Source organism: Myxine glutinosa, chromosome 7, assembly GCF_964187855.1.
Source record: "Myxine glutinosa chromosome 7, kmMyxGlut1.1, whole genome shotgun sequence".
NCBI lineage: Eukaryota > Metazoa > Chordata > Myxini > Myxiniformes > Myxinidae > Myxine > Myxine glutinosa.
The window spans coordinates 114,003,929-114,029,257 of record NC_136267.1 but is presented as its reverse complement, the minus strand read 5'-3'; the positions used below and the strand labels follow the sequence as shown (position 1 = coordinate 114,029,257).

General features: G+C 43.2%; 1 protein-coding gene across 7 annotated transcripts in view; it reads right to left on the bottom strand.

Moving 5' to 3' along the window:
* Positions 1-25,329, bottom strand: part of DDX6 (DEAD-box helicase 6) — a 119,610-nt gene that overhangs the window by 4,596 nt on the left and 89,685 nt on the right. For all 7 annotated transcript variants that reach the window (XM_078782162.1, XM_068122975.2, XM_068122981.2 and 4 more), the window contains 4 exons: positions 21,533-21,655; positions 8,118-8,246; positions 7,796-7,976; positions 7,584-7,685 (listed from right to left, as the gene is read on the bottom strand). In XM_078782162.1, the coding sequence (XP_078638288.1) occupies positions 7,584-7,685; positions 7,796-7,976; positions 8,118-8,246; positions 21,533-21,655 (535 nt within the window). The remainder of the gene's footprint in view (positions 1-7,583; positions 7,686-7,795; positions 7,977-8,117; positions 8,247-21,532; positions 21,656-25,329) is intronic.

Sequence of the window (25,329 nt, the reverse complement as noted above, 5' to 3'; positions counted from 1 at the left end):
GCCTACAAAAAAAAAAAATCTCTGCTGCATTGAAGGTTCCCAAGAGCACAGCGGCCTCCATAATTCTTAAATGGAAGAAGTTTGGAACAACCAGGACTCTTACTAGAGCTGGCCGCCCGGCCAAACTGAGCAATCGGGGGAGAAGGGCCTTGGTAAGAGGTGACCAAGAGCCCGATGGTCACTCTGGCTAAGCTCCAGAGATCCTGTGTGGAGATGGGAGAAACTTCTTGAAGGACAACCATCGCTGCAACACTCTACCGATCTAGGCTTTATGGCAGAGTGGCCAGACGGAAGCCTCTCCTCAGTGAAACAACATGAAAGGCCGCATGGAGTTTGCAAAAAAGCACCTAAAGGACTCCAAGACTGTGAGAAACAAGATTCTATGGGCTTTCATGTGTCTTTCACTGAGAGGCTTCCGTCTGGCCACTCTGCCATAAAGCCCAGATCGGTGGAGTGTTGCAGCGATGGTTGTCCTTCTGGAAGTTTCTCCCATGTCCACACAGGATCTCTGGAGCTCAGCCAGAGTGACCATCGGGTTCTTGGTCACCTCTCTTACCAAGGCCCTTCTCCCCCGATTGCTCAGATTGGCCAGGCAGCCAGCTCTAGGAAGAGTCCTGGTTGTTCCAAACTTCTTCCATTGAAGAATTACTAGCAACGGAACCCACCCTATCGGGGCTCCAATTGGGAAGCCCAAATGAAAAGGCAAAATATCAGAAATTGTAGGTTTTTCTTTATTTTAAACGATTCATATAAACATCCGTTGAATCATATCACACACAAATCACCAAAATCTAAACAGTATCTTTAGAATTTCAATAAAAGCCACATCACTGTTCATATCGGTAAATATTATTCCATCGTGTTTCAAATCGTGATCGATACACGATGATCGTGATCGATAATATTGTTCACAATCGCTATGTCGTATGTACTCCCGTTACATGTACCAAATCAACAGTTAAAAGGATTTTGAGCCGATAGCCGTTACGGCCTTGGCAAGATTTATGGAGACAGCGATCTGTTAGCGTATTCACCGCCCAAATAGCTATGTGGAATTCTCTCATGTGGAGATTAAACGTTACGGCTGTTATGGCCTTGGCAAGATCGATGGAGACAGCGTTTATTTTACTTTTAATGAAGGACACTGTCTCAAGCGCCAGTCCCCATCATGGATGGGGCTCAGCGGTTTACCCAAGCCTGACGGCGAAGGGCAAGGTACACGCTGGCCCGTCTAGTGCAGCGCGCGTGCGGCCCTGGACATCGAAGGGCATTAAACGTTCATTAAACATTAAACGTTGATTAAAGGATTACGAAACGAAAAGCATTACGAAATTACGTTCACACCGTCACGTCAAACACTACCCTGAACACATACATCGTCACAATGAGAACATCGTTACAATGGACGTTATGCGAACGTGAATGTTATGCAGGAGTCCAAACTTGAGAATACTGGAGACCAAAGCTGAAATTGGGAAGACTAAATAGCCTATTTTACCCTTGGAGATCCCAGGATTACCCACACAAAATATCGTTTCGATTGGTTGAGTCGTTTTTGCGGTGCCTTCGAACAGACGGATAGACATTTGGTGAATTATAGTAAGATGAGGACCACTGTGCTCTTGGGAACCTTCAATTCAGCAGCAATTTTTTTGTAGGCTTCCCCAGATCTGTGCGTCGACACAATCCCGTCTCTGAGCTCTGCAGGCAGTTCCTTCGACCTCATGGCTTCGACCTCAATGCTCTGATATGCATTGTTAGCTGTGAGACCTTGTAAAGACAGGTGTGTGCCTTTCCAAATCATGTCCAATCAATTGAATTTACCACAGGTGGACTCCAATCAAGGTGTGGAAACATCTCAGAGGATCAAGAGAAATGGGAGGCACCTGAGCTAAATTTCAAGTGTCATAGCAATGGGTATGAATACTTATGGCAATGTGATATTTCAGTTTTTTCTTTTTAATAAATATGCAAAACTTTCTAAAATCCTGTTTTCTCTTTGTCATTATGGGGTATTGAGTGTAGATTGATGAGGGAAAAAATGAATTTAAACGATTTCAGCATAAGGCTGCAACATAACAAAATGTGAAAAAAGTGAAGGGGTCTGAATACTTTCTGAATGCATTGTACCTCCTCAGACCCCAATATTTCCAATGCAGTGAACAAACTTGTGGTGGTTTCATTGAAATAGTGTGTGTGTAGTTTCAGAGGATAAAGCAAATTTAGATTTTGGGGATTGGGGGGGGGGGGGGGGGGTGGAGTCAAAACCTGGATCCACTTTGGCCCCCAGTAGACCCCTTAGACCGATTTTTTTTTTAATGCCGTGAACAAACTTTAGTCACAACACTATCATTTGTGCCGAATTTGGCCGCAATCCCATGGGTGGTTTCGGAGAAGTTTCAAGTGTTTACGGTTCACATTAGCTCCCCTGAACGTCATTCCAGGTGAGCAAAAAATTATGCCTCGTTATTTGAAACAAATAATATCGCATTATAATAGAGCAAACGTATATGGTTATGTCGCTATGTATGTTTATATGCGACGAAAACGTCGTCTTCTTCTTATTCAAATAAAATTACCACCCTCTGCGTTAACCCTCTTAATTGCATAAAGACTGCTGAGACCCCTCAGACCGTTGATGACCCTTTAATTCCCCAAAGACCCTTCAGACCCCCGAAGACCCTTCAGACCCCCGAAGACCCAAAACACCCCGAAGACCCAAAACACCCCGAAGACCCAAAAGATCCCGAAGACAAAAAAGATACCTTAAAGACCTTAAGATACCTTAAAAAGATACCTTAAGACCCTTAAAGACCAAGAAGAACCAAAAGAACCTTAAGACCCAAAAGCCCCTGAAGACCTCAAAGACCCAAAAGACACTGAAGACCCAAAAGACACCGAAGACCCTTAAGACCCAAAAGCCTCTGAAGACACAAACGACCCAAAAGACCCTGAAGACCCAAAACACCATGAAACCCAAAAGACACCGAAATGGTGAAAGATGCCTACCCCTCTGAAATGACGTGTGGTGAGGCGTGCGGAGCACGCCGAGTCACGCAAGCATAAATAAAAATACAAAATAACAAACGATTTGCCACATAGGAAGATAATGCCACAATGAGGGGAACAAAAGAGTGAGCAGTTAACTTGGAAATGGGGAGGGCACCAAGGTTTGGTATACCAGCCGAGTGTGCAATCTGGCAAAGAACAAAATAGTTGATACAAGGGGAAAAAGCAGAAATAAGGGGATAGAAAAGTGCTTGGCCACAAACGTCTGCAGTGGGAAGGGAGCAGACCTTGCAATTCAGCCTCCTGTTGAAGACAAATTAGCCTCAGGGTGAAGTATTACACTGCTTCCAGGGGTACTGGTGAAATATGGCAGCAACAAATTCCATGACACTGCCAATGAATAATGCACTGTTAGGAAGTCAGAACAACAGGAATGACTTTGCTCTGCAGATGATTCCAAGAAGTCTCCCAGCCTTAGAGGTGAGCTCGGTTTTGTGATCGGCCAAAGAAAAAGCATGGCAGATTGTTGGTCGAGAAGCTCTAAGACTGCACATCTCTGCCAGAGGTTCTTGTAAAAGCAAGCTAGAAACGAATGTAAAAGCAAGCTAATGGATAGAAAAACTGAGGACTTGGAAAATTGAACACTATATTCAAGGTAAAAAATCTGCTTCATGTTTTCTCCACATCTAGTCCAGTCAATCTAAATAAAATTTGACAAAACCAACCACAAATTGCAACAGAAATGAAACCTCTTCTATTTGTCTAAGTAAGGTCGACTTGATAACGTATCAAAAGTATAATGACATATTTGCAGTGGAAAATGGTGAATTTTGATAATTAAAATTATCTGTTTTTAACCCATTTTCATTATAAAACGCTGAAATAGCAGAATTTTCAGATAGGCATAACTTTGTCAATTTTCAAGATAAAACAATAAAAACAACACCATAACGCATAATTTAATGGTCTATTAATAATATGGACGTGTTTAAAGTATTATATTGGGTAACTAGGGGAGAGTGGGGATAGTTGAGCCAGAGGTAAGTTGAGCCACCCCCTCTAATTCGCGCTGGCATATATTTTGGGCAAATTTTTAAAATACTCTGGCAACATCTTCTAACGCTCGAGTTACATGCTGGTTTTTAGCGAATTCTATGTTACGACTAGGGGGGTTCCATACTTTGATGAGTTTTCTTGGAAGCATAGGACACTTAATGGCGGGGACAGGCCTTCAAGAGCTCCTGGAAGTGATCTTTGCTGGCAACACGGTTTTACATATACTCAGTGGTAAAGCTGTTGCCCGTGCCATTCGCGGTCACTTTCTTATCGATTCTGTGCTTCATACACTTTTGCTCTGTGATATTTTCCAAACAAAGCTGTCCATATCACCCCAAGACATCAATTCTGAGGAACTTGAAGCAATAGGAAACCTCTACGATGATCTGTTTCTGGTAAAACCACAGTGGAGGAAGTGAAATCATCTTCAGAGCTGAACTCTCTGCAAAGGAAACTTGAAGCAAGCACAAAAAGTCTACTGGAGGCAAAATACATCACTGCCAAACTGTGGCTGCAGTATATGGAAATGGTTAATATCATGATGACATTTATCAGATCTGAACGAACAGGTGATTGGTCTCTCCACCTAGGGACATTGCAAGCCATGTTACCATACCTTGCAGCATCTGGTCATAACCTCTACACAAAGTCCTTACACTTGTACCTGCAGAAGATGACGCAGTTGGCAACCACACATCCCGATGTTCAGGCAGTTCACCCAGGGACTACACGTTGTCAGGAGGAGTGATCGTTTTTGGGGAGGGTTGTCCCCGGACCTTGTTATTGAGCAGGTACTAATGAGAAGCCTTAAGACGTGTGGTGGTCTTACGAGAGGGAGGGGCATGACAGAAATCCAACGACTCGTTTGGTGTCTGTCAAGACCTGCTTGCGCAGAAGTGAACATTGCCATGCAGCAGCTGACGTCAGTCACATATGAGACAAGTGAACAACACAAGGACCAATCAAGATCTAGGCAAACAAGGGACACTGCGGATTCAGAAAAGCTCATGTCATTCATTGAATGGAGGTCCCCATTTGAGGCAAAGCTCACTTCGGAACGTAGTTAGTGGCATCACAGCTGGACCAAAGGTTAATGTTGATTGTGCAAAACAGATCGGAGAGGCCATTCTAAATGAAATGGACGAAAAAACTGTGCTTCAGTATTCTTTCAAGAGAAAGAACCAAGCTGTAACGTTTGATTCTAAGGCAGCAGTCAAGATAGGTAATGACGTGGTCCAAATAGACCCTTTACTCCTATTCCAAAGGCTAATCATCACCGGATCTCAAGCTAATGATCTTGCGAATGCCCTGACCTATGAACTCTGTAACTACCCCCCTGCATTGTTTGAAGGGAAGGACAGACTCTTAGAAGCCGTGAAAGCGCAACTTGCTAAAGCCATCTGGACTGTTGTACCATCACAACCACCACCAAGTCAGAATTTCAAGTATGTTCTTGATGGAGGGGCTCTCCTGCATCGTATTGCTTGGCAAGTGGGTGACACATATGGCAAGATATTGGAGGATTATAGCAAATATGTGACAAAACACTATGGTCAGGCAGTGGTCATATTTGACGGGTATAAGGCAGGGCCTTCAACAAAGGACAGCACACATCAGCGCCGAGGGGGGTTTGAAGGGCAGAAAGTGATGTTCAATCCATCCATGAAGTTGCAGTTAAAAAAGAATGAGTTCCTCTCAAATCAAGAAAACAAGGTACGGTTCCTTGACCTTTTGGGGGAAAGTCTAGTCAGGTGTGGCTGTGAAATAGCATTTGCTGCAGGGGACGCTGACTTACTTATTGTCCAAACAGCAGTGGACATCTCAGAAACATGCGAAGCAGTACTAGTGGGTGATGACACTGACCTGCTTGTTCTGCTAATTCATCTTGCTGGCAGAAACAAGCACAATATCTACTTTCGACCCGAACCAAAGAAAGGAGCAGGTGTCAAATGTATGGGGGTCAATCTCATCAGGGACACACTAGGGCAGAACATCTGTGAGAATATTCTTTTTGTGCATGCTTTCCTGGGGTGTGACACGACATCGAGGATATTCGGGGTTGGAAAAGCAGTTGCTTTGAAACTGGTCAATGACAACACAGAATAGGCTGAACTATTCGGAAATAGACAGTCATCAAAGGATCAGGTCATCAAAGCTGGAGAGAAGGCCATGGTCACTTTATACAAAGGGAAGGAGAATGACCACCTTAATAACATGAGATATCTACGGTTTCAGGAGCTGGTCATTACACGCAAAAAAGCCATCCACCCCAACATGTTGCCGCCAACAGCTGCGGCAACTTTAAAGTATCACAGCCACCGAGTGTTCCATCAGATCCAACAATGGAAGGGTAACACATTGGATGCTGAAGAGTGGGGATGGAAGGTTTTGGATGGGCGCTTGACACCCGTGACCTCAGACTTGGATCCTGCCCCTCAGTCATTGCTGAGATTGGTCAGTTGCACCTGCACGTCAGGCTGTGGTACACTACACCGTGGGTGCCGCCGACAGGGACTGGAATGTTCATCGGCTTGTTCAGGATGCAGAGGCATTTGCCAAAACATGTCAAATGATAACGTAGATGATAAAGAGGACAGTGACAGTTAAATGTAACTTGCCAAACATGTTGACCATACATGATGTTCCTCATATAATGTTCGACTATATGCTATGTTGACTCGGCGGTTGTTTGCATGTATTCCGTATATAAGAATGAAGCGTGAAACCATATATGGGTACTTAGGGCCACGTTACGGCCTAAATGGTGTTTTCATTTGAAAGATTGACCCTGAAAACATGGGTAAAGACACCAGATTTGTCCATTTCTGATGAATGGTTGAGGAGTTACGTAATTTTGTGAATTTTGTATATAGCGGTCAAGGCTACTGGACGGGTCATATGTTGAACCCTAAAAAAAAATAAGTTCCACTCCAAATAGTTTCTTTGGAGTGGTATGTTATACTTTTAGTATGTCATTAAGATACCTTCAAGCAACAAAATACACCAGGTTTCATTTCTGTTGCAATTTGTGGTGGGTGTTTCTGCAGTTTGACTGGACTAATCAGCATACAAGGATGCAGCTGTAGCCTGCTGGCTAACATATTGGTGAGACTTTCCAGCAAATAATTATCTGCAAAGTGACAGGTTTTCCAGAGGCCAATTGGATAACTGTCAAGAAAGAACAGGATGCCTCATGACATTGCCTCAAGGGAACCAGCAACGACAAGGAAAAGGCAAGAAATACTGCAACCAGAGGAGACACTGAGCAGCGAGCACAGACACACAAGCCAATCAGTGAGGACCCTAATATCCTTGGCAGAGAGTTTAACTATCAAGACTCGATGTCAGATAGTGTCAAGTGCTATGCAGGTCTCCAGTTACTGCAATGAGGGAGGGGTGAAGCAGCTTGCATGTTTGCCACTTTTTTAATTGCAAGTAAAACACCATCACATGAAAATAAAACAATTAGATGCAAGCATTTCAGAGATTCATAAAAATCAAAATTAAAGTCTACAAACCAGAACGGCCAATGCGGTGCAAGTAAGTTTCCGCATTTCTTGGGAAGTCGAAGTTAATTACCACATTCACTGCCTGAATATCGATGCCTCTGGTGAACAGATCTGGCGAAAAGAAAGGGATGGGTGGGATGGGCATAGACATCGCAAGACTCAGAGCACAAAAGTTAACATTGCATAAAAGCGGGGAAATAAAAGGCAACAGCGAAACTCACCGGAGCACACGAGGTTGCGGCACTCTCCGCGGCGGAAATCGTGGAACACACGGTTCCGATGTTCCTGCTTCATCTTGGCATGGATGTAAAAACACGAGTATCCCAACTGTGTTATCTTCTTCGCAAGGAGCTCCACGCGCTGAGTCGAGTTGCAAAATATTATCGACTGGTTGATCTGTAGCTAAAGGTGGGAGAAGAGCAAGTGCCATGCAAGATGGCATTGCAAAGAAAAAAATTAGCAATTTGGTAGTTTGCAACAAATTTTGCAGCATCTTCCCAAGCAAACTACAACTATCAGGAGAAGTTGGAATCAGTTCGCTACCTTGGAGAAGAGCGTATTGAGGCAGTGAACTTTCTGTCGCTCCGTCACATAGGCATAGTACTGCGTGATGCCTTTCAAAGTCAGCTCCTCCATGAGGTTTATCTCATACGGCTTCTGCAGCTGCCTGTTCTGCTCAACAAAATAAAGGCAACGACAAGACAATCAGAAACTTAGCCTGAAAGTCTTCTTGCCAAGGGTTCATATTTTGTCTCTTGTATTTATGCATGTATGTATGTATGCATGCATGCATGTACGTAAATTAATCACAAGTATTATCATGAGGTTTCTGGGCAAAGCAGACTATCAATTAGCAGTTTAAAGCACCTTTTAACCAACAAGTGCCTGCTTCGAAAGTACTTTAACCAACAAACAACAAAGGCACTTTTATTATATTTCAGGATTTTCAAAGGATGTTTTTTTTAATACAAGGTCTAAGGCTCATAATGGAGCTGCCACTCACATGGACATGAACATACTGACAAAACAAACATTTAACAGTCACAGCTATTACAATTAGGGGAAGAGACATCACTTCATGGGATACTCAGGATATCAGCGACGTCAATGGCACCGCTTTTCTCACGGCTCAGAAGGGCATTTCTTCAGGAGGATTTTCTTCCTTCCCATGGATACCAATCGATGGGGTATTGTCCATGCTCTATCCTTTTTTTTTTTTTTTTTGTTTAAATACATAATCGAGGCTCGTGAAAGAGCTAACATTTATCACACAAACAAATCAAACAGACAAACAAACAAAGTATATAAAAAGGGGAGTGGTAGACAAGATGGGGAGAGAAGGGGAAGCACATACACACAACATTTGAGAGCAGGGACATTGGGAGATGTGTGGGAGGGAGAGGGATTGGGGGGAGGCGGCGTGGGAAGGGGAGGGGTGGGAGAAGTACAAACACAAGTACACCGAGGACTTCCAGGAAAGAAGTTGGTATTTAAAAAAAGGGGATTTGGGGTGAAATTAGCAGGGGTAGAAAAGATCAAGGTTTTGGATGGGGGAAGATAAGAGATGGTGGTGAACAGCTGTTTTAAAGACCTGGAGGGAGGAGTGGGATTGAAGAGAGTGAGGGAGTTTGTTTCAGAGGCAGGAGAAAAGAGGAATGAAGGAATGAAGGAGTGAAGGAGAGCAGAGTCTTGATTTTGGCAGTTTAACCATAAGAGGGTTGCAGGCAGATCTTGTGCGACCTGTAGGAATATTTGGGGGACAGAGCCCAGAGAGAGCTGGAGGAGCAAGGCCGGAGAGAAATGCAGAGTCAACAAATTACCATTTTTAAAGTCTGGTACGCCTCAGCCAGGGTTTGGAGCACTGACCTCCCATACTTGGAGCTGACAGCAACCATGACAACACCGGGTCTGGTTTATCAATTGTGGATATTTGCCAGGGTCAAAAGTTTGAGCAAATGGCACCGAAACAAAATAATAAAACAGCTAGAGGACCAACAGTGAAGGAGGAACAGGACATTCTCAAGATGAAAAGTCTCCTGAAAACATTGATCTTATTCGTCATTCAGCAGGCAGAAAGCCAAAGAATTGTCTGCATCCGAGTCAAGATCTTGAAATTTCACACTACTTATGGAGAAGAATTCTCAACCACAATGTCAAACATTCAGAATTCAGGTTAAACAAAACTGACTGCAACACAGATGCAGAAAAGAATGAATGTGCCAGTTGTTTGCAGACTAGATTGAAGAATGGCCCCAACTTCCTTGACTGATGACCCATGTCCTACTTTCTGGACATGTCAACTCCAAGAACTGTGCATATACTGGGGACTGACACTCCTCTCCCCTCCCCCACCATAATGGTCGGATGACCTCTCCACTCAAGAATGGACTGCCCGGGTCAAATATAATCTCCAGTGTCCTTTCTGGTTCGGGGACAGGCAAGGCATCCACTTGCAAAAAAATGTTACATCCAAGTTCTTGGGAAGTTTTGGAGGGTCATAGGTGTTTCATAGTGGGGTTATGAGAGGGGAACAATGGTTTCAACAGGAAGGGGCCACTACCCATATTAAATGATTAACTGAAATAGCTCAACACACACTGAAGTCGGTCTTCAGTTTAAGACTAAGTTCTATTGAACAGACCCCACTCACCAAATTTCTATCTTTGGGGCTATCTGATGGATGACTACAGAGGAAGACCAAAATACATTGAAGAATAATGCAAAAATTAGATATAATTCACTTAATTCATACTGCAGAACGAGTTAGTGGTCAAACATTTTGCCCATTGAATTCAAGTGTTGTTTCCAAATGTGGAAAACATATGGAGCAAGTCATTTAAGCACAGTAATCCTGACCTATTCAAGGTATTCAGTGCCAAAATTGTGCCATTTGAATGATAGACATTGAATATATATATATATATATATATATATATATATATATATATATATATAGACTTGGCATTTAATATGGAATATTTTTTTTGTGGGGGTGAACTTACTTTACAAGATGTCTTAGAACCAAAAGTTCATTGGAATTATGTTGAAATTATTCTAGATTTTGTTAATGTGACCTTTAAAAGAAACAAAAACCACATTTGACATTTCGAAACAAATAAATTGATCCTTGAAAGTGATGTAAACTGATATCGAACTCAATTCACGGACAGTACTGTGTTAAACTTCTGTGCGTTTTCCAGAAGTATCTCTATTTTGCACATTAGCCAGAAGTATCTCCATTCCTCTTCCCTCAGATCGGCAGTCTGCAGCCTCCTCACTCTCTGAAGACCTGGACAAAATCACAGACTGGTCAAACATGTGGAACATGTCTTTCAATCCTGACAAATCTCACACTCTTACTATGTCTCTCCGAAAAGATCGACTGGACAACCCTCCCATCTACTTTCTCAACAATCCTCTCCAAGAAGTTCTGTCGCTCAAGCTTTTGGGTCTCACCATCTGCCATGATCTTTCTTGGGAAAACCACATTTCCAAGCTGGCCTCCAAAGCCAGTCGCCGACTGGGCATCCTCCGTCGTGCGAAGTCCTTCCTAGGCACACCTGAGCTCCTCACCACATACAAGGCTTTCATCCGCAGCTCAATGGAATACTGTTCTCCCCTATGGGCTGGTGCTCCTGCCTCACACCTGGCTCGGCTTCACGCTGTTGAATCCAAAGCTTTCAGAATCATTGGAATCTCCCGCGATGAAGCTATCTCTGAGGGCCTTTCACTCACTCACCGCAGGCAGGTAGGTGGTCTTTCTGTCTTCTACCGACTCCTCTCCGGCCTTGCTCCCCCAGCTCTCTGTGCTCTGTCCCCCAAATATTCCTACAGGTCGCACAAGATCTGCCAGCCACCCTCTGATGGTTAAACTGCCGAAATCTCGGCTCTCTGCTCACCTTCACTCTTTCATTCCTCTTTTCTCCCGCCTCTGGAACAAACTCCCACACTCACTTCAATCACACTCCTCCCTCCAGGTCTTCAAAACAGCTGTTCACCACCATCTCTTATCTTCCCCCATCCAAAACCTTGATCTTTTCTACCCCCACTAATTCACCCCAGATCCACCTTGTTTGAAATTCCAACTTCTTTCCTGGAAGTCTTGGCAGTGTCCATATGTTTTATACCTCTCCCACCCCCCCCCCCCCCCTTCCCATGCCTCCCCCCAAAGCCCTCTCCCTCCCACAGTTCTCTCGATGTCTCCATGTCTCTCGGTCCCTGCTCTCAAATGTTGTGTTTGTGTCCTTCCCCCTCTCCCCATCTTGTCTACCGCTCCCGATGTTATTTGTTTTGTGTGTGTTTGTCTTTCTGTGTGATTAATGTTCGCTCTTTCACGAGCCTCGATCTTGTATACAAAAAAAAACAAAAACAAAAAGCCAAATTTTTTTTTAACAAAAACAAAAGTTCAACTAGAACGGGCACTCGGTAGAGCGCATACCTTCGCCGCAGCTACTTTTGTTGCCAAAATAAAAGACTACAATCGCGGTTGAAATGATCGCGGGAGATTGCGTTATAGTGATGACGTCCTGGATGGACATCTTCTTCTTCAGTCGCGCATAACTTTGAGTGAAATACGATCGAGTTAAAAATAGTCAGAATTTGAGCAAATCTGTTTCATTCGTTTGTTAATATGCCTCATCTATTGTCAAATCTGCAATTATAATTTTTTTTGAGGTTGAAATGATCGCGGGAGATCGCGTTATAGTGATGACGTCCAGGATGGACATCTTCTTCTTCAGTCGCTCATAACTTTGAGTGAAATACGATCGAGTTAAAAATAGTCAGAATTTGAGCAAATCTGTTTCCCAAAATCTAATCAAATGTGTCCCGTATAATAACCAATCATCCCACCAAATTTCATGCAATTCGGTTGAATACTTTTTGAGTTATGCGATTAACATACACACACACAGACATACAAATAAATACACAGCGATCAAAACATAACCTTCCGCTTTTGCGAAGGTAATTACGACTGGGATTACCGACAGTAAAATTACAGTTCAGTACTTCGTGTACCCCACACGAGCATTCAGGAGCGCGCATACACGTTGAGGCATGCTGTTCACGAGATTTGCCAAGGTTTGGACAGGAATCGCTTGCCATGCAGTGACAATAGCCTGCTGCAATTCACGCACAGAGGTCGGCTGCTGGTCCAAGTGGTCGATTTGACGCGTTAATTCTGCCCACAAGTTCTCTATCGGATTCATATCTTGGGACATGGCAGGCCACTCCATATGATCTACACCACGGTCAGCAAGAAAGTGTTGGATCATGCGAGCACGATGAGGCCGTGCATTGTCATCTTGGAAGACAAAGTTTCCTCGAAAGGCTGCACGAGCAAATGGAAGCAACGTTTCTTCCAGAATGGCCCTGGACTTGAACTGGTTCAGGTTTCTATTCAGAACAACCAGGTCAGTTTTGCCCCCTGCATGAAAAGCAGCCCAAACGGTCACCCCACCACCACCAGCTTGGACTCTTGGCACTATGCAATCTTCGTTGTGGGCTTCATGCACTTGTCTGCACACTTGGACGGGGCCAGCTTGACGATAGACCAGAAATCTAGACTCGTCACTGAAGGTCACGTGATTCCAGTGTCCTGGCTGCCATTGACAGTGCTCTCTGGCCCACTGCAATCGGCGCTGGCTGTGTTGTCTGGTCAGGCGTGGCTTTCTCAGGGGACGCCTGGCACGATAGCTTGCTTGAACCAGTCGTTGGTTGACTCGCCTTCTGGATACAGGCACATTTGTCAGTTGCTGCCACTCAGCCCTAAGCCGATTAGCTGACTTGGTACGGCCATTGCGGACTAACCGGTGCAGCTGGCGATCATCCCTCCTTGTGGTTCTGTGGGGACGTCCTGGCCTCGCTATTGGAGTAGGGACACCCCTCTGAGCATTTCGTTTCAGGATCTTTGACACCTGACCTTGAGTGATGCCATACTGCCGAGCAATAGCACGCTGTTTCATGCCGTAATTTCGTAAAGCCACCACTCCATGACAAACAGCATTGTCGAGTTGACGGACCATCTCCAGAGGAAGCGGCAATAACTTTTGGAGATGTGCAGCAGTTGTTTTCCACTAATACAGAACGCAACAACCCTTGTATACCCGACTGTGAAGCCAATCGTCAAATGCACCTGTCCGTACATTCTGCCACGCCACCTGTGATATAATCCTGTTGTTGACTTCTTGCTGCGACAGACAATCAGTGACATGGTTCTTTTAACAAATAAATCACCAAAGTGTAAAAGAAACTCACCAGATTGATATACTGAGTTAAGAAAGTAAACCCAAGTCAAGAAAATATATATATTCCATATTAAATGCCAAGTGTGTGTGTGTGTATGTGTATATATATATATATATATATATATATATATATATATATATATATATATGTATATATATTGTTACAGACACGACTTTGATGTTAAGGTGGGCCGAGCGGAATGGCCGTCGTGTCCGCACAAATTACCCGATTGTACCCGAACGTTGACGAAGCCGCGCCACGCTGGCTCAATAAGGAAAAAGAAGACACCCGGCTGGGTTATAATGACAGACACCAATGTTTCGATTCTCAATTATATTCGTAAGGAAAGGTTAGATTACAGGGGCTAGAGGTATATCACAGGAAGACAAGCACTTAGACACACTCTTATATTAACCCCGGACAGACGACAGGTAAACGGGACAACGGCTGACTCACACGGCAAGGAAAGGCAGATAGCGATGGCTCAAGGTGCACTCTTGGCTCAAAGCAGGGTACAGTCCGGTCCAAAGATGCGGGGAGGTCACAGCGCTCGGAGGGGACGTTCTTTCTCAGGCGGGTTCTCTTCCTCTCAGCGATCGCAGGCAACGTTCTTTCTCAGGCGGGGCGCATCTGACTCAGCGCTCGCAGGTACCTCTTTCTCCAGCTGGGGGCGCATCTCACGTCACGTCCGCTAAGTCGCCACGTATATCCGGCGGGGAGTGACACGCCCTCGGCTCGCTAGCGCCGCCCCAGATGGAATCGGTCCGCCCTTCTGATTGGGTGCGGGGGGTTACCAGGCTCCGCCCTTGAGGAGGAACTGACAGCCAGCCCCTCCGTGGTAACCCCGTGGAGCGCGTGGTCAATGGCGCTAATCGAGCCGGTGTGAGGACGCATCCTCCCCCGCGCCGCCGCCATCTCCTCTGTTGTTGTTGTAATTGTTGGGGAAGAAGATGGAAGGAGGTATGGAAGATGGAAGGAGGTATGGGAAAGGTCCTAAACTCACTACTGATGCCATATAATCACATTCTGGTGCAACGAAGAGTCATAATTAATGGAAACGAGGCCTTAACTGACATAGATTAAGAATAACTAGCAAGATGTCCGAAAGTTGTCTACGTGTGGTGCGGTGGACCTGGGCACGACATTTAATGGGGGAATAAGGGGAAGGTCGGCTCTACTGAGTGTTATTTACATGCAATGGGACTAGGGAATGGGGGATTGGGGAAAGTTGGGGAGTATTGGAGAAATAGGGGAATATTTACAAGCGGATATGGAGGCCAAATTCCATATTCGCAACAATATATACACACACAGCCTTGGCATTTAATATGGAATATTCAAAATTAGAGGTTCCAGGGAACCTGAACTCAACTGGTCTATATCAATATGGTTAGAATATGCATAATAGAACCACAAACTATATAGTTTATATGTGCTAAAGAGGTACAGTAACGTTGAAGGTATCTCATGTTTAAACAGGAAATCTTTAAAATCTCTAAGTGGCAAAAGGCACCAGGTCAGCACCTAACTAATGTGTACAAAGTTAGGTCAAGATATATTGAACGGTTTTTGAGTTCTGCTCCGGAAACGAAATGTATCACAAAATGCAATATGTCCAACTTGTTTCCATGGAAACCGGAAAAATGAAAATGTTCAAATATCTTTAAGTGGCAAAAGGCACAAATTTCATCAAATTTGATCAGTATTTGTGACTTTTAGAGCTTGGACGTCGTCCAAACTGATGTTTAAAGGTCGTCATGTCATCGGTCACGACGAGGTCATTTTTCGGACCGTCAAAACCCGTAATATTTGTGTCGAGGTTTGTTACATACTGTCTACACACCAAGTTTCAGCCTTCTAGCTACATTAGGAAGTACCAGATTTGATTTTTCAAAAATTGATTTTTCAATATGGCCGCCCTGCCGCACCCATTTTTGGGCGTGCAACGCCCAAATGCAATCCCAAACTAGTTTATGTCTTGAAGATGCTGCATAACAAGTTTCATCAAATTTTTATGAATATTTGTGACTGAGCGTAGACGTCAAATTGTTTACAGACAGACAGACAACAGACGGACGACGGACACTGGGTGTCGACAAAAACTCAGCTGGACATAGTCCAGTTAAAAATAAAAAAAGAACCAAAAATAAAAAACCCGAGCTATTCACATAATCAGTCATGCATTAGCATCTATACCCCATCCGGATGAAATGGGTTAATAAATGAATCGGCATATCAGAATATCACCTGTTTCCAACAACGACGGCATATTTTTCTGATGAAAATACAGAAACCTCCATATAGGTCGTTGCAAAAATATGGATTTCCATACACGTACGGTAGGTCGTGTTTCGCCCATGCTCATATAACATCTAAAGCATCACATTTTTCATAATTTGATACTCTTCAGGGTTGCAATGAATATCATGCAGGTGAGGAAGAACAAACATTTATCTACATTTTGACCATGAACTATATATAGTAAATCCTCAAATATCACAGGGGTTAGGTTCTTGGAAAATGTCACGATAGTTAAAACCAAAGGACAGTGGGAAAAGGGAGAGTCGGTCGGTTCCTGGACTTGTGGTCAATGGCTTTGCTTTAGCTTGAAGGTACCTTTAAGTTTCTACACAAGGCAGCACAGCAGCCTCCAACACCATTTTACATTCTGTGCTCTCTCCATGAATGGCTCGATTGCAAAATCCTTGTCCACCAGGGCCTTGCTCATTTGCAACACCATGGCAAGCATCTTGGTCATTAGAGGTTCCAGCACCATCACCTCCTCATCACTTTCCAGTCAAGCATACGAGTTAGTCCAGATCCTCCTCCATAAAATCAATCTTGGTGGGATTCAGAGTTCCTTCCATCGGATGGAAGAGGGAGGGCGTGTTGGGAGGTCAGAAGACGACCTCCACGTTGGGGTCCACAAACTGCAGGCTTTCTGGATGACCTGATGCATTGTCCAAGATGAGTAAAATTTTGAATGCAAAGTTCTTCAATGCCAGGTAGTTTTCCACCCCGTGGACAAAGCAGTTAATTAGCCAATCGGTGAACATGGCGGCAGTAACCCACACTCTCGTTTGAACACCAAAATACAAGGGGATTGGCTTTTCTTCTTCCCTTTGAGGAAATGGGGATTGTTGATCAGAAGAGCAGGATCTTCTTTACAACGAAGTCACCTACAGCATAAAGGACAAGGGCAAGTCGATCCTTGGCTACCTTGAACAGATAGCAGATTTTTCCTCGGACAGGAAGGTATGAGACGGCATAATCATCTTCTAAAATAAACCAGTTTCATCGGCATTAAAAACCTGCTCCGGCATTAAAACATCGCGCCTTAGTTCCATAAGCTGAAGCTGATAATTTTTTGCAGCATCATCGTCAGCTGATGCTGCTTCCGACTAATTTTGGCAGAATCTATTTTTTTTCTTCTTGTCAAATCAGCCCTTGCAGGTGTAGAGCGTGTGGGTGGCCGTAGTTGAACTTAAGCCTTGGGCTGCTTTGTTGAAACGTTGGTATATCCTCAATGCTTTCTCCCATATCACAGGTCCACATAAAGGCACTTTTTTCTGGGTTTGGTCCTTGATACAAATATTGAACCATTTTTCCATCCTTTCAACACAAGGATTACAAGACGAACGAGATGTTTGTGGTTTACAGAGCGCTCATGGCAGCACTTCAACGGATATCGCACTCACTTTTACGAATATACCGCACTTTATTCTGTAATGGTGGCCCAGATGCCACACTTTCAGCTCAAGCCAAACAATTTAACAACTATCGTTTTGCCCAATGTAATCACCTTTCTCTGCCTTTTGGCATAACCAACTGTGTCCATTGCTTTACATTTGGGAGCCATTAAAAATAATGCACAAAAAACAAAAAGCTTGCAATGAGAGCCAGGTAATCGTACACGCACAGGATCTACACAAACAACTCATCTCAAAAACCGCGACTGGTCGAAATGAAATCACACGATGACAAAATTGGATTACAATAGGTTACCCATGATTGGCAGAAAAAAAAAAGTCATATTCGAGGGTTACTGTACAATTCTTGCCAAGTCTAAATAAGAAGCTTGAAGGGGGTCTCATTTCATAACATGAACATCCATTAAGATTACTCTAGTTATCTAGTTCTGTCAAGTCATGGCCAACTTCTGGTGACATTTTCAGATCTCTCCAAACATCCCTCTCCTGTACTGCTTCCCGACACTGTCAGAGACAGCTTGGTTGCGGCCTTTATACCATCCAGCACAAGGTCTATCTCTTCCCTCAACCGTACCCAGCATGGTTGACTTCTACATGCATATGTCCAAAGTATGACAGTTTATTTTAGCATCAGCCCTTCCAATTCCCTCTCGTCCCCACCTCCCTACCCCCCAAACCAACTGGGACATCAGCAAAGCGACAGGTAGGTTCCGCTCATCTTTCATAATACTTTAACGTTTGAGCAAGATAAACAGTAGATAAGGTGGTCCTGAGTTTGTTATTTATTTATTTTTGCTTGTGATTAAAGGCGTTTTAATCTTATTACAATATAAGTACAGTACTGAGAATGCATAACAATGTTATACAACACCAAATAAAGACATGGAAACACCAAATAAAGCTTTATTTGTTTCCATGATTGTAAGTGTAAGTTGTAGTGTTGATGTCTTCATTTAGACATGAAAATACGAGATGTTCACCACATTTATATAGTGAATGATTAAGATTTTTAAGTGGAGTTTTCACTATATTTATAGAAGAGAAAGATTACCGCAAATATCCATACAAACCACACCCTTATTGTTCATACCTCCTGTGGGGGTGGTAGGGTAGAGGGAAGGGGTTGTTTACACTATGCAACTCAAACTGAAGAAGAAATAAAAAGAAAGCAGGATGGGGAATTTGCTTCTTCAAACATCCCTTTCTTGCCCATTTGTGGCCCTTAGACTTTTGTTGTAAGCATTAGCTTATGATTCATATCCCAAACTTTTCAGGTGAAGCCCAGGAAGTCCTCGTCACTTCTCCTCAAAGAGAGCATGCAGCTCTTCATCCAAATCGATAGAAGACATAGTCATAGTTCGACGTAGTCATGGCTCTACTTCAAGTAAATGCCAGCCAGGTTCTCCCAGAGCACAATCTCTATCCCAGCAAGGCATTTGGATAAACAGCATTTCAGAGGGAACAGACGGACGATCGTTGACAGCAGCATCTCCCATACATTTACTATCCAGGAGCAGATGGTTGGGAGGTCAGCGTCTCATACAACCTCCCTTGGTGCAAGTGTTCTCCCCCTCAATCATCCACTCCAACCAGCAGTGCCACAGACAGTCCTTGAAAGGCTTGTAGGTGACATGTTGCTGGAGAAGGTCATTCCCACCCCACCCCCACCCGATCATCACGAGCTCTATCAGAGTAGAACGAATGATGACATTTTGGCTCAACCTCGGTTTTATACCCTCCGGCAGGATAGGTGGGTTATTTGGATGGTGTGAAGTCACTCAATTGCATCATCTCAAGCAAAAGCCACGCAGCGTAGTGAAACCCCGAAGCGGGCCACATTGGGAAGGGAAGGAAGGGGGCGGGGGGGGGAGATTTAAATACAGCGAGAATTGCTTTGCAAAAACAGTACCCTATCCATCCCAATGAATGTTCTTGTTTGAGACATTAATGTCTTGCAATTGTGATATCTAGCATGTGATATTTTCTACATCAAAAAAGGGTATAACTTCATGGTAAATTGGAGGGACACCTCAAAACTCAAACTAGTTCTGTTAGTTATCATAATGAAACTATGTACCAAGTTTCATTTGATTATGTTATAGGGTATGGGGAAAAGTCTGGAAAACTACAAGTGGGATGGACAAAGAGCAAAACGATAGTCCCCTCCAGTGAAACCAGTACCGTAAAATGGGGGGGAATAGGGACACAAACTGAAAAAAAGTTCGGAAACTTTTTTCGCTGAAAATTGATAACCATACTGATTTGTTGATATTTTGGTTGAAAGTGTTCTCTTGTTTTTAAAAAAAAGCAACTTATAGTCCATACTAACCACATATATGGGTTAAATAGGAACAAATAGGATTTTTATGGCTGTCTCTATTCACTCCGTTTTACGGGGGAATAGGGACAGTCACTAATACAAAAAAATAATTATCAAGAAATAGGGACAGTTTGAAGAAACTTTTTATCCCATATTTTTTTTTCATTGGCACCATGGTTTATATTATGGGTGCATATTATGTGCATCCATCTGAGCTATCAATTTAGCAATAAGTTGGAAACTCAGGATTGTTTCTTGATTATAATTTTTTTGTATCAGTAACCACCTTGAGGCCATTTTTCCCCGCAAAGCGGGGGTTGGCCTTTTTCGGGGACCGTGGGGTTGTTGTTGTTTTTTTTTTTTGGTCCCCTTTTTGAAGCAATGTTTTACGGCCGGATGCCCTTCCTGCCGCCAACCCTTTTTGTCGCCTTTTTGGCCAACCAAACGCCAAACCGTTTTGGAACACGCTGTAGGCACTCAACTCAAACATCACCTCTCTGCCAATAACCTGTATGAAACATTCCAATCCAGATTCCGCTCCAACCACAGTACTGAAACTGCTCTCCTCAAAATCACCAACGACCTTCTCCTCTCCTCTGACCTCAGTGACTGTCCCTATTCACCCATAAAACGGGGTGAATAGGGACAGCCATAAAAATCCTATTTAACCCATATATGGGGTTAATAGGGACTAAAAGTTGCTTTTTAAAAAAACAAGAGAACACTTTCAACCCAAATATCAACAAATCAGTATGGTTATCAATTTTCAGCGAAAAAAGTTTCCGAACTTTTTTCGGTTTGTGTCCCTATTCACCTTGCTGTCCCTTCACCCCATTTTACGGTAGCGAACTAAAAATACAAGCAATAAAAAAAAAAAGTTAATGACCTTTAACAAGCCCAAATGTTCTACTGCAGGATGAAGAGCTTCCAGCAGGATGAAGAATATGGTCTATTTTGTTCTATTTCATACAATTTGAAACCATTGCATTCCAGTATAATTTTTTAAAATCTCCATCCGATTTTGTTCTCCACTTCCTACAGGGCCTTCAAGGTTGCCAGTTTGAAATTATTGATGTCCACTGGTTGTTGGTTCTTCTTGCCAAGTGTCCAGCCAAATTTGAATCGAGTGACCAGAATTAAGGGATTTTATTTATCATCAAATTTATTCATTTAGTCATTTTGGAATGCCAAGAGCATCTTTCCACAGCTTTGTGTAGCAATCAATTTTTGCTCCTTTGTTGGAAACAATGTTTTTAACTCCAGCATTATGAGAGATGTAAGCTTTCCTTTGACAAAGCAGTTTGCTTTTCACGACCAATTTTTCCTCAATGATGCCCTACACCAGCAAGTCTTTACCACAAAGTGATCCGTATCCATTTGTACGAATACTTTAAAGCAAAAGCAATCGCTCAATTCCTTCCATAACCCAAAGCATTTCAGCAATGGACATATTAAACTCCCTCAATATATATGGCATGTCAGATAACTAAAAGATGACAAACGAAACGTAATAAAAATCTGCCCAAGCTGGTAAAATACACATGGATATGTGTATTTGGAAGAGTTAATGGTGGAAGAAGAGTGGTGGAAGAGTGGAAGAGTTAATGGAAGAGTTAATAATGGTGGAAGAGTTAATAAAAATAAATTAAACAGCACACACTTGCTATAAAGAGGCTTACCATAAACTTCTGCACACTCAGAGGGAATGTGGCTGAGTAAAGAAGAATTTGACGGTGGCGTGGCAGAGAACGAATGATATCATCCAGCATCTGCACAAAGTCCTGAGAAAGCAGCTTGTCCGCCTGCATATACAAGCCAAACGACATTGTGCCAAAGCAGCACCATATGTACCGATTAGTAATAAATATACAAATGACATCACTATGCACTATATAAACAAGCGTTCCAGTGAAGTGATGCGAGTTGACAAAGTGGAAGACGCAAGGCGGTCATCTTGGATTTTGACGTGGCGACCCAATTTTCAATAGCTTTCTTCCTTATGCCGAGACACACCCACACCAGATTAGAAGTTGGTACTCCACTTATTTTTCAAGATATTCCGCTCACAAGGTTCAGACATACATGGCGGCGGCCATCTTGGATGTTGACGTGGCGACCCAATTTTCAATAGGGTTCTTCCTTATGCATAGATACACCCACACACCATATTAGAAGTTAGTAGTTCGTTTATTTTTCAAGATATGTCGCTCACAATGTTCAGGCATATATATGGTGGCGGCCATCTTGGATTTTCACGTGGCGACCCAATTTTCAATAGCGTTCTTCCTTATGCCGAGATACACCCACACACCAGATTAGATGAGTAGTTCGTTTATATTTCATGAAATTTCGCTCACAAGGTTCAGACATACATGGTGGTGGCCATCTTGGATTTTGACGTGGCGACCCAATTTTCAAAAGCGTTCTTCCTTATGCCGAGATACACCCACACACCAGATTAAAAGTTAGTAGTTCGTTTTTTTTTTTCCCCAAGATATTTCGCTCACAAGGTTCAGACATATATATATATATATGGTGGCGGCCATCTTGGATTTTGACGTGGTGACCCAATTTTCAATAGGGTTCTTCCTTATGCCTAGATACACGCACACACCAGATTAGAAGTTGGTACTTCGCTTATTTTTCAAGATATTCCGCTCACAAGGTTCAGACATACATGGCGGCGGCAATCTTGGATTTTGACGTGGCGACCCAATTTTCAATAGCGTTCTTCCTTATAGTCCAATACAAGAGCATTAGCACCAAATAAGGTGAAACCCGGAACAAATTCAAACAAAGCTGAAAATTTCAGGATATGTTCAGAAAACTGTCCTGAATAACATACTAAAAGTCCCCAGACATCGCCCTTGTGCTTCAGCGGAAATTCAAGATGGCGTCCAAAATGGCGGCAATTTTGGCATTTTATCATATTACCACCTAAAAACATGATAGAAATGCAAACAGGGTGTCAAAATACATGTTTTCAAGCACGAGGATTGTTTTAAAGATTACATTATGAGTTTATGGGATTTATATGTGTCATTTTCAAGGTCAAATGATATTTATCAAGGTCATTGTTGGCCAAAAACGGCCGTAACTCTGAAACATTATCTAGGCTCTTAGGACCTAGGTTTATTCTATTATAGGTTTATACTAGGTTTATTTTATAATGTCTTATTCCCACTGGGCGACGCGATGGTATTGTGACGTCATAGGTGAATGATGTCACGCTAGATGACCTGACTTCTCAGTAGTAGTCTCACGTCACTGTGTTGTCACTTTTAGCATCATCATCACAAATCAATGTATTTGATTGTGATAGAGAAATGAACAAACTGTATCTAAAGTACTCAAGAACATACTACTGGTAAGTTTATGATTTTTGGCACATTGTGTCTCCGCTAAGACGTTATGCGCTTGACCTTGCTTGAATTGTGTTGCTTGTGCCAAGGACAATCTAAAAAAGAAATATATGATATATCCGCTATGATAGAAACTAGTAGCAAAATCGCACTCAAACGAAGGAAACCCTTCAGCAATGTTCAGACCATTGAATATAAGGACAGTGTTTCGAAACGCGCAAGAGAAAGATGTGATGAGTGGGGCAACAAAGTTGCCAAGAGAATAGATGCTGTCATAGATTTGGAAGCAGCTGAGGCCAAATACCATAGAGCCTGTGGTGTTGAGTTCTTTACTAATACTGAGAAAACACAATCCGTTGGCAAACCAGCTGACGCTGTAAGAGATTATGCCTTCAATACACTCTGTTCATTTATAGATGAGAATGATGAATGTCAGTTTTCTATTTCGGTGCTCATGGAACATATGGAAACGTTTCTTCAAGGTGAAGAAGGGTATTCCATCAAATACTTCAAACAGAAGCTGAACGAACGTTATGGTGAGGACATCATCACAAGTATCCCTGGAAAGACAAGCATTGTCAGTTTTCGTGACTCTGCGCACCGGATCCTTCGTGAAAAGTGGGTGACCGACAGAACAACTGGGAATTATAACGAAAATGATCGAATAATTGAAATGGCTGCATCAATTATTCTTGATGATATTCGCTTATCAATTTATGATCTCACTGAATACCCCACAATGAAAGACACTGAGAATGGTAACACCTTGATTCCTGACTCACTAAAGCGTTTCTTGCAAAAATTGCTAGATCCGAAGGATAAACAGTCTAGAGTTGTAAACAGACGGTGCACGGCCATAGCCCATTCCATCATTTCAACCTGCAGGCCGAGGTCATTTAGCTCACCATTGCTACTTGCCATTGCATTGTACATACATCGCAACTACGCCTCACGTGAGCCGATAGATATCCTGAGCAGTATCACCTTTGCTGACGATTACAAGGAAGTGCAACGCTTTGAGAAGTCTAATACCCACTTGCGAACCTTCCTATGGCTTGAATGGTTTTATGCAATTTGTGTTTGACAATGCAGACTTCAACGTAGCTACGCTGACCGGTCACAACACATTTCATGCTATGGGTGGAATAGCATGTGTAACTCCTTACGGAACAGTGGATAAGTCGCCCATCAAGCGCACAGCGAAAGCACCATCAACAGAGCTATTAGGTACATTTGCGCAAATCCCCATCAAGACTTACAGCAAACCGCCAGTTCCTGGGCTTCAGTGTGTAACAGTTGAGTCTCTGAACATTTCTGACAGTCAAATTCTTCAAGCGACAGCTTTTGATTTGGTTTGGATGCTTGGGTATGTGTTGAACCTATCATCTCGAGTTCCTTGGAGTGGATTCATGAAAACTGTTGTGAGGAATGTCGAGTTTCATACCTCCAGAATTGAAACTCTCCCCTTCATCAATCTTGATCCCAGTAACCCCAGCACCATCTACTCTGCACTGTGTTTTGCCCAAGAACAAAGTGAAAAACATGATCTGAAAATCTGTCCTGTAACTTTTGATCAGACTTTGTTCCAGAAGGCTTCAGAAATAGTTGCTGCTTCCAACGACTTGGACAGAGTGATTGTTCGACTTGGTGGATTTCATCTTTGATGTCATATCTTGGTAGTATAGGCCATATCATGTCAGGGAGTGGGTTAGCGGAACTGTGGGGAAGAGTGTATGCCAATGGGTCTGTGGTACACATGCTGACTGGCCATGCTTACTCTCGAGCAGTGCGGGCTCACATTCTCTCCTTGTTAGCTCTCATAAGTGTCCTGCTGGAGAAGTCTGACTCGTTAAACCAGACTGACAGAGAACACCTGGCCTGTGTGCACGACAACACTATTCACCAAGATGTAGGCACCGCTAATGTAGAAGAGGACGAAATTGTTACGCAGTTCCACCAACTACTGTCACAACAGCTTGACCAAGCAGCTAGCCATAGTAGAACTGGCAAGCTATGGGTGCAATACGTCCATCAGGTTATCCTGATGCTGAACTTTGTCAGAGCTGAGAGGACAGGTGATTGGAAGCTCCACCTTCACAGTGTAAGGGAGATGA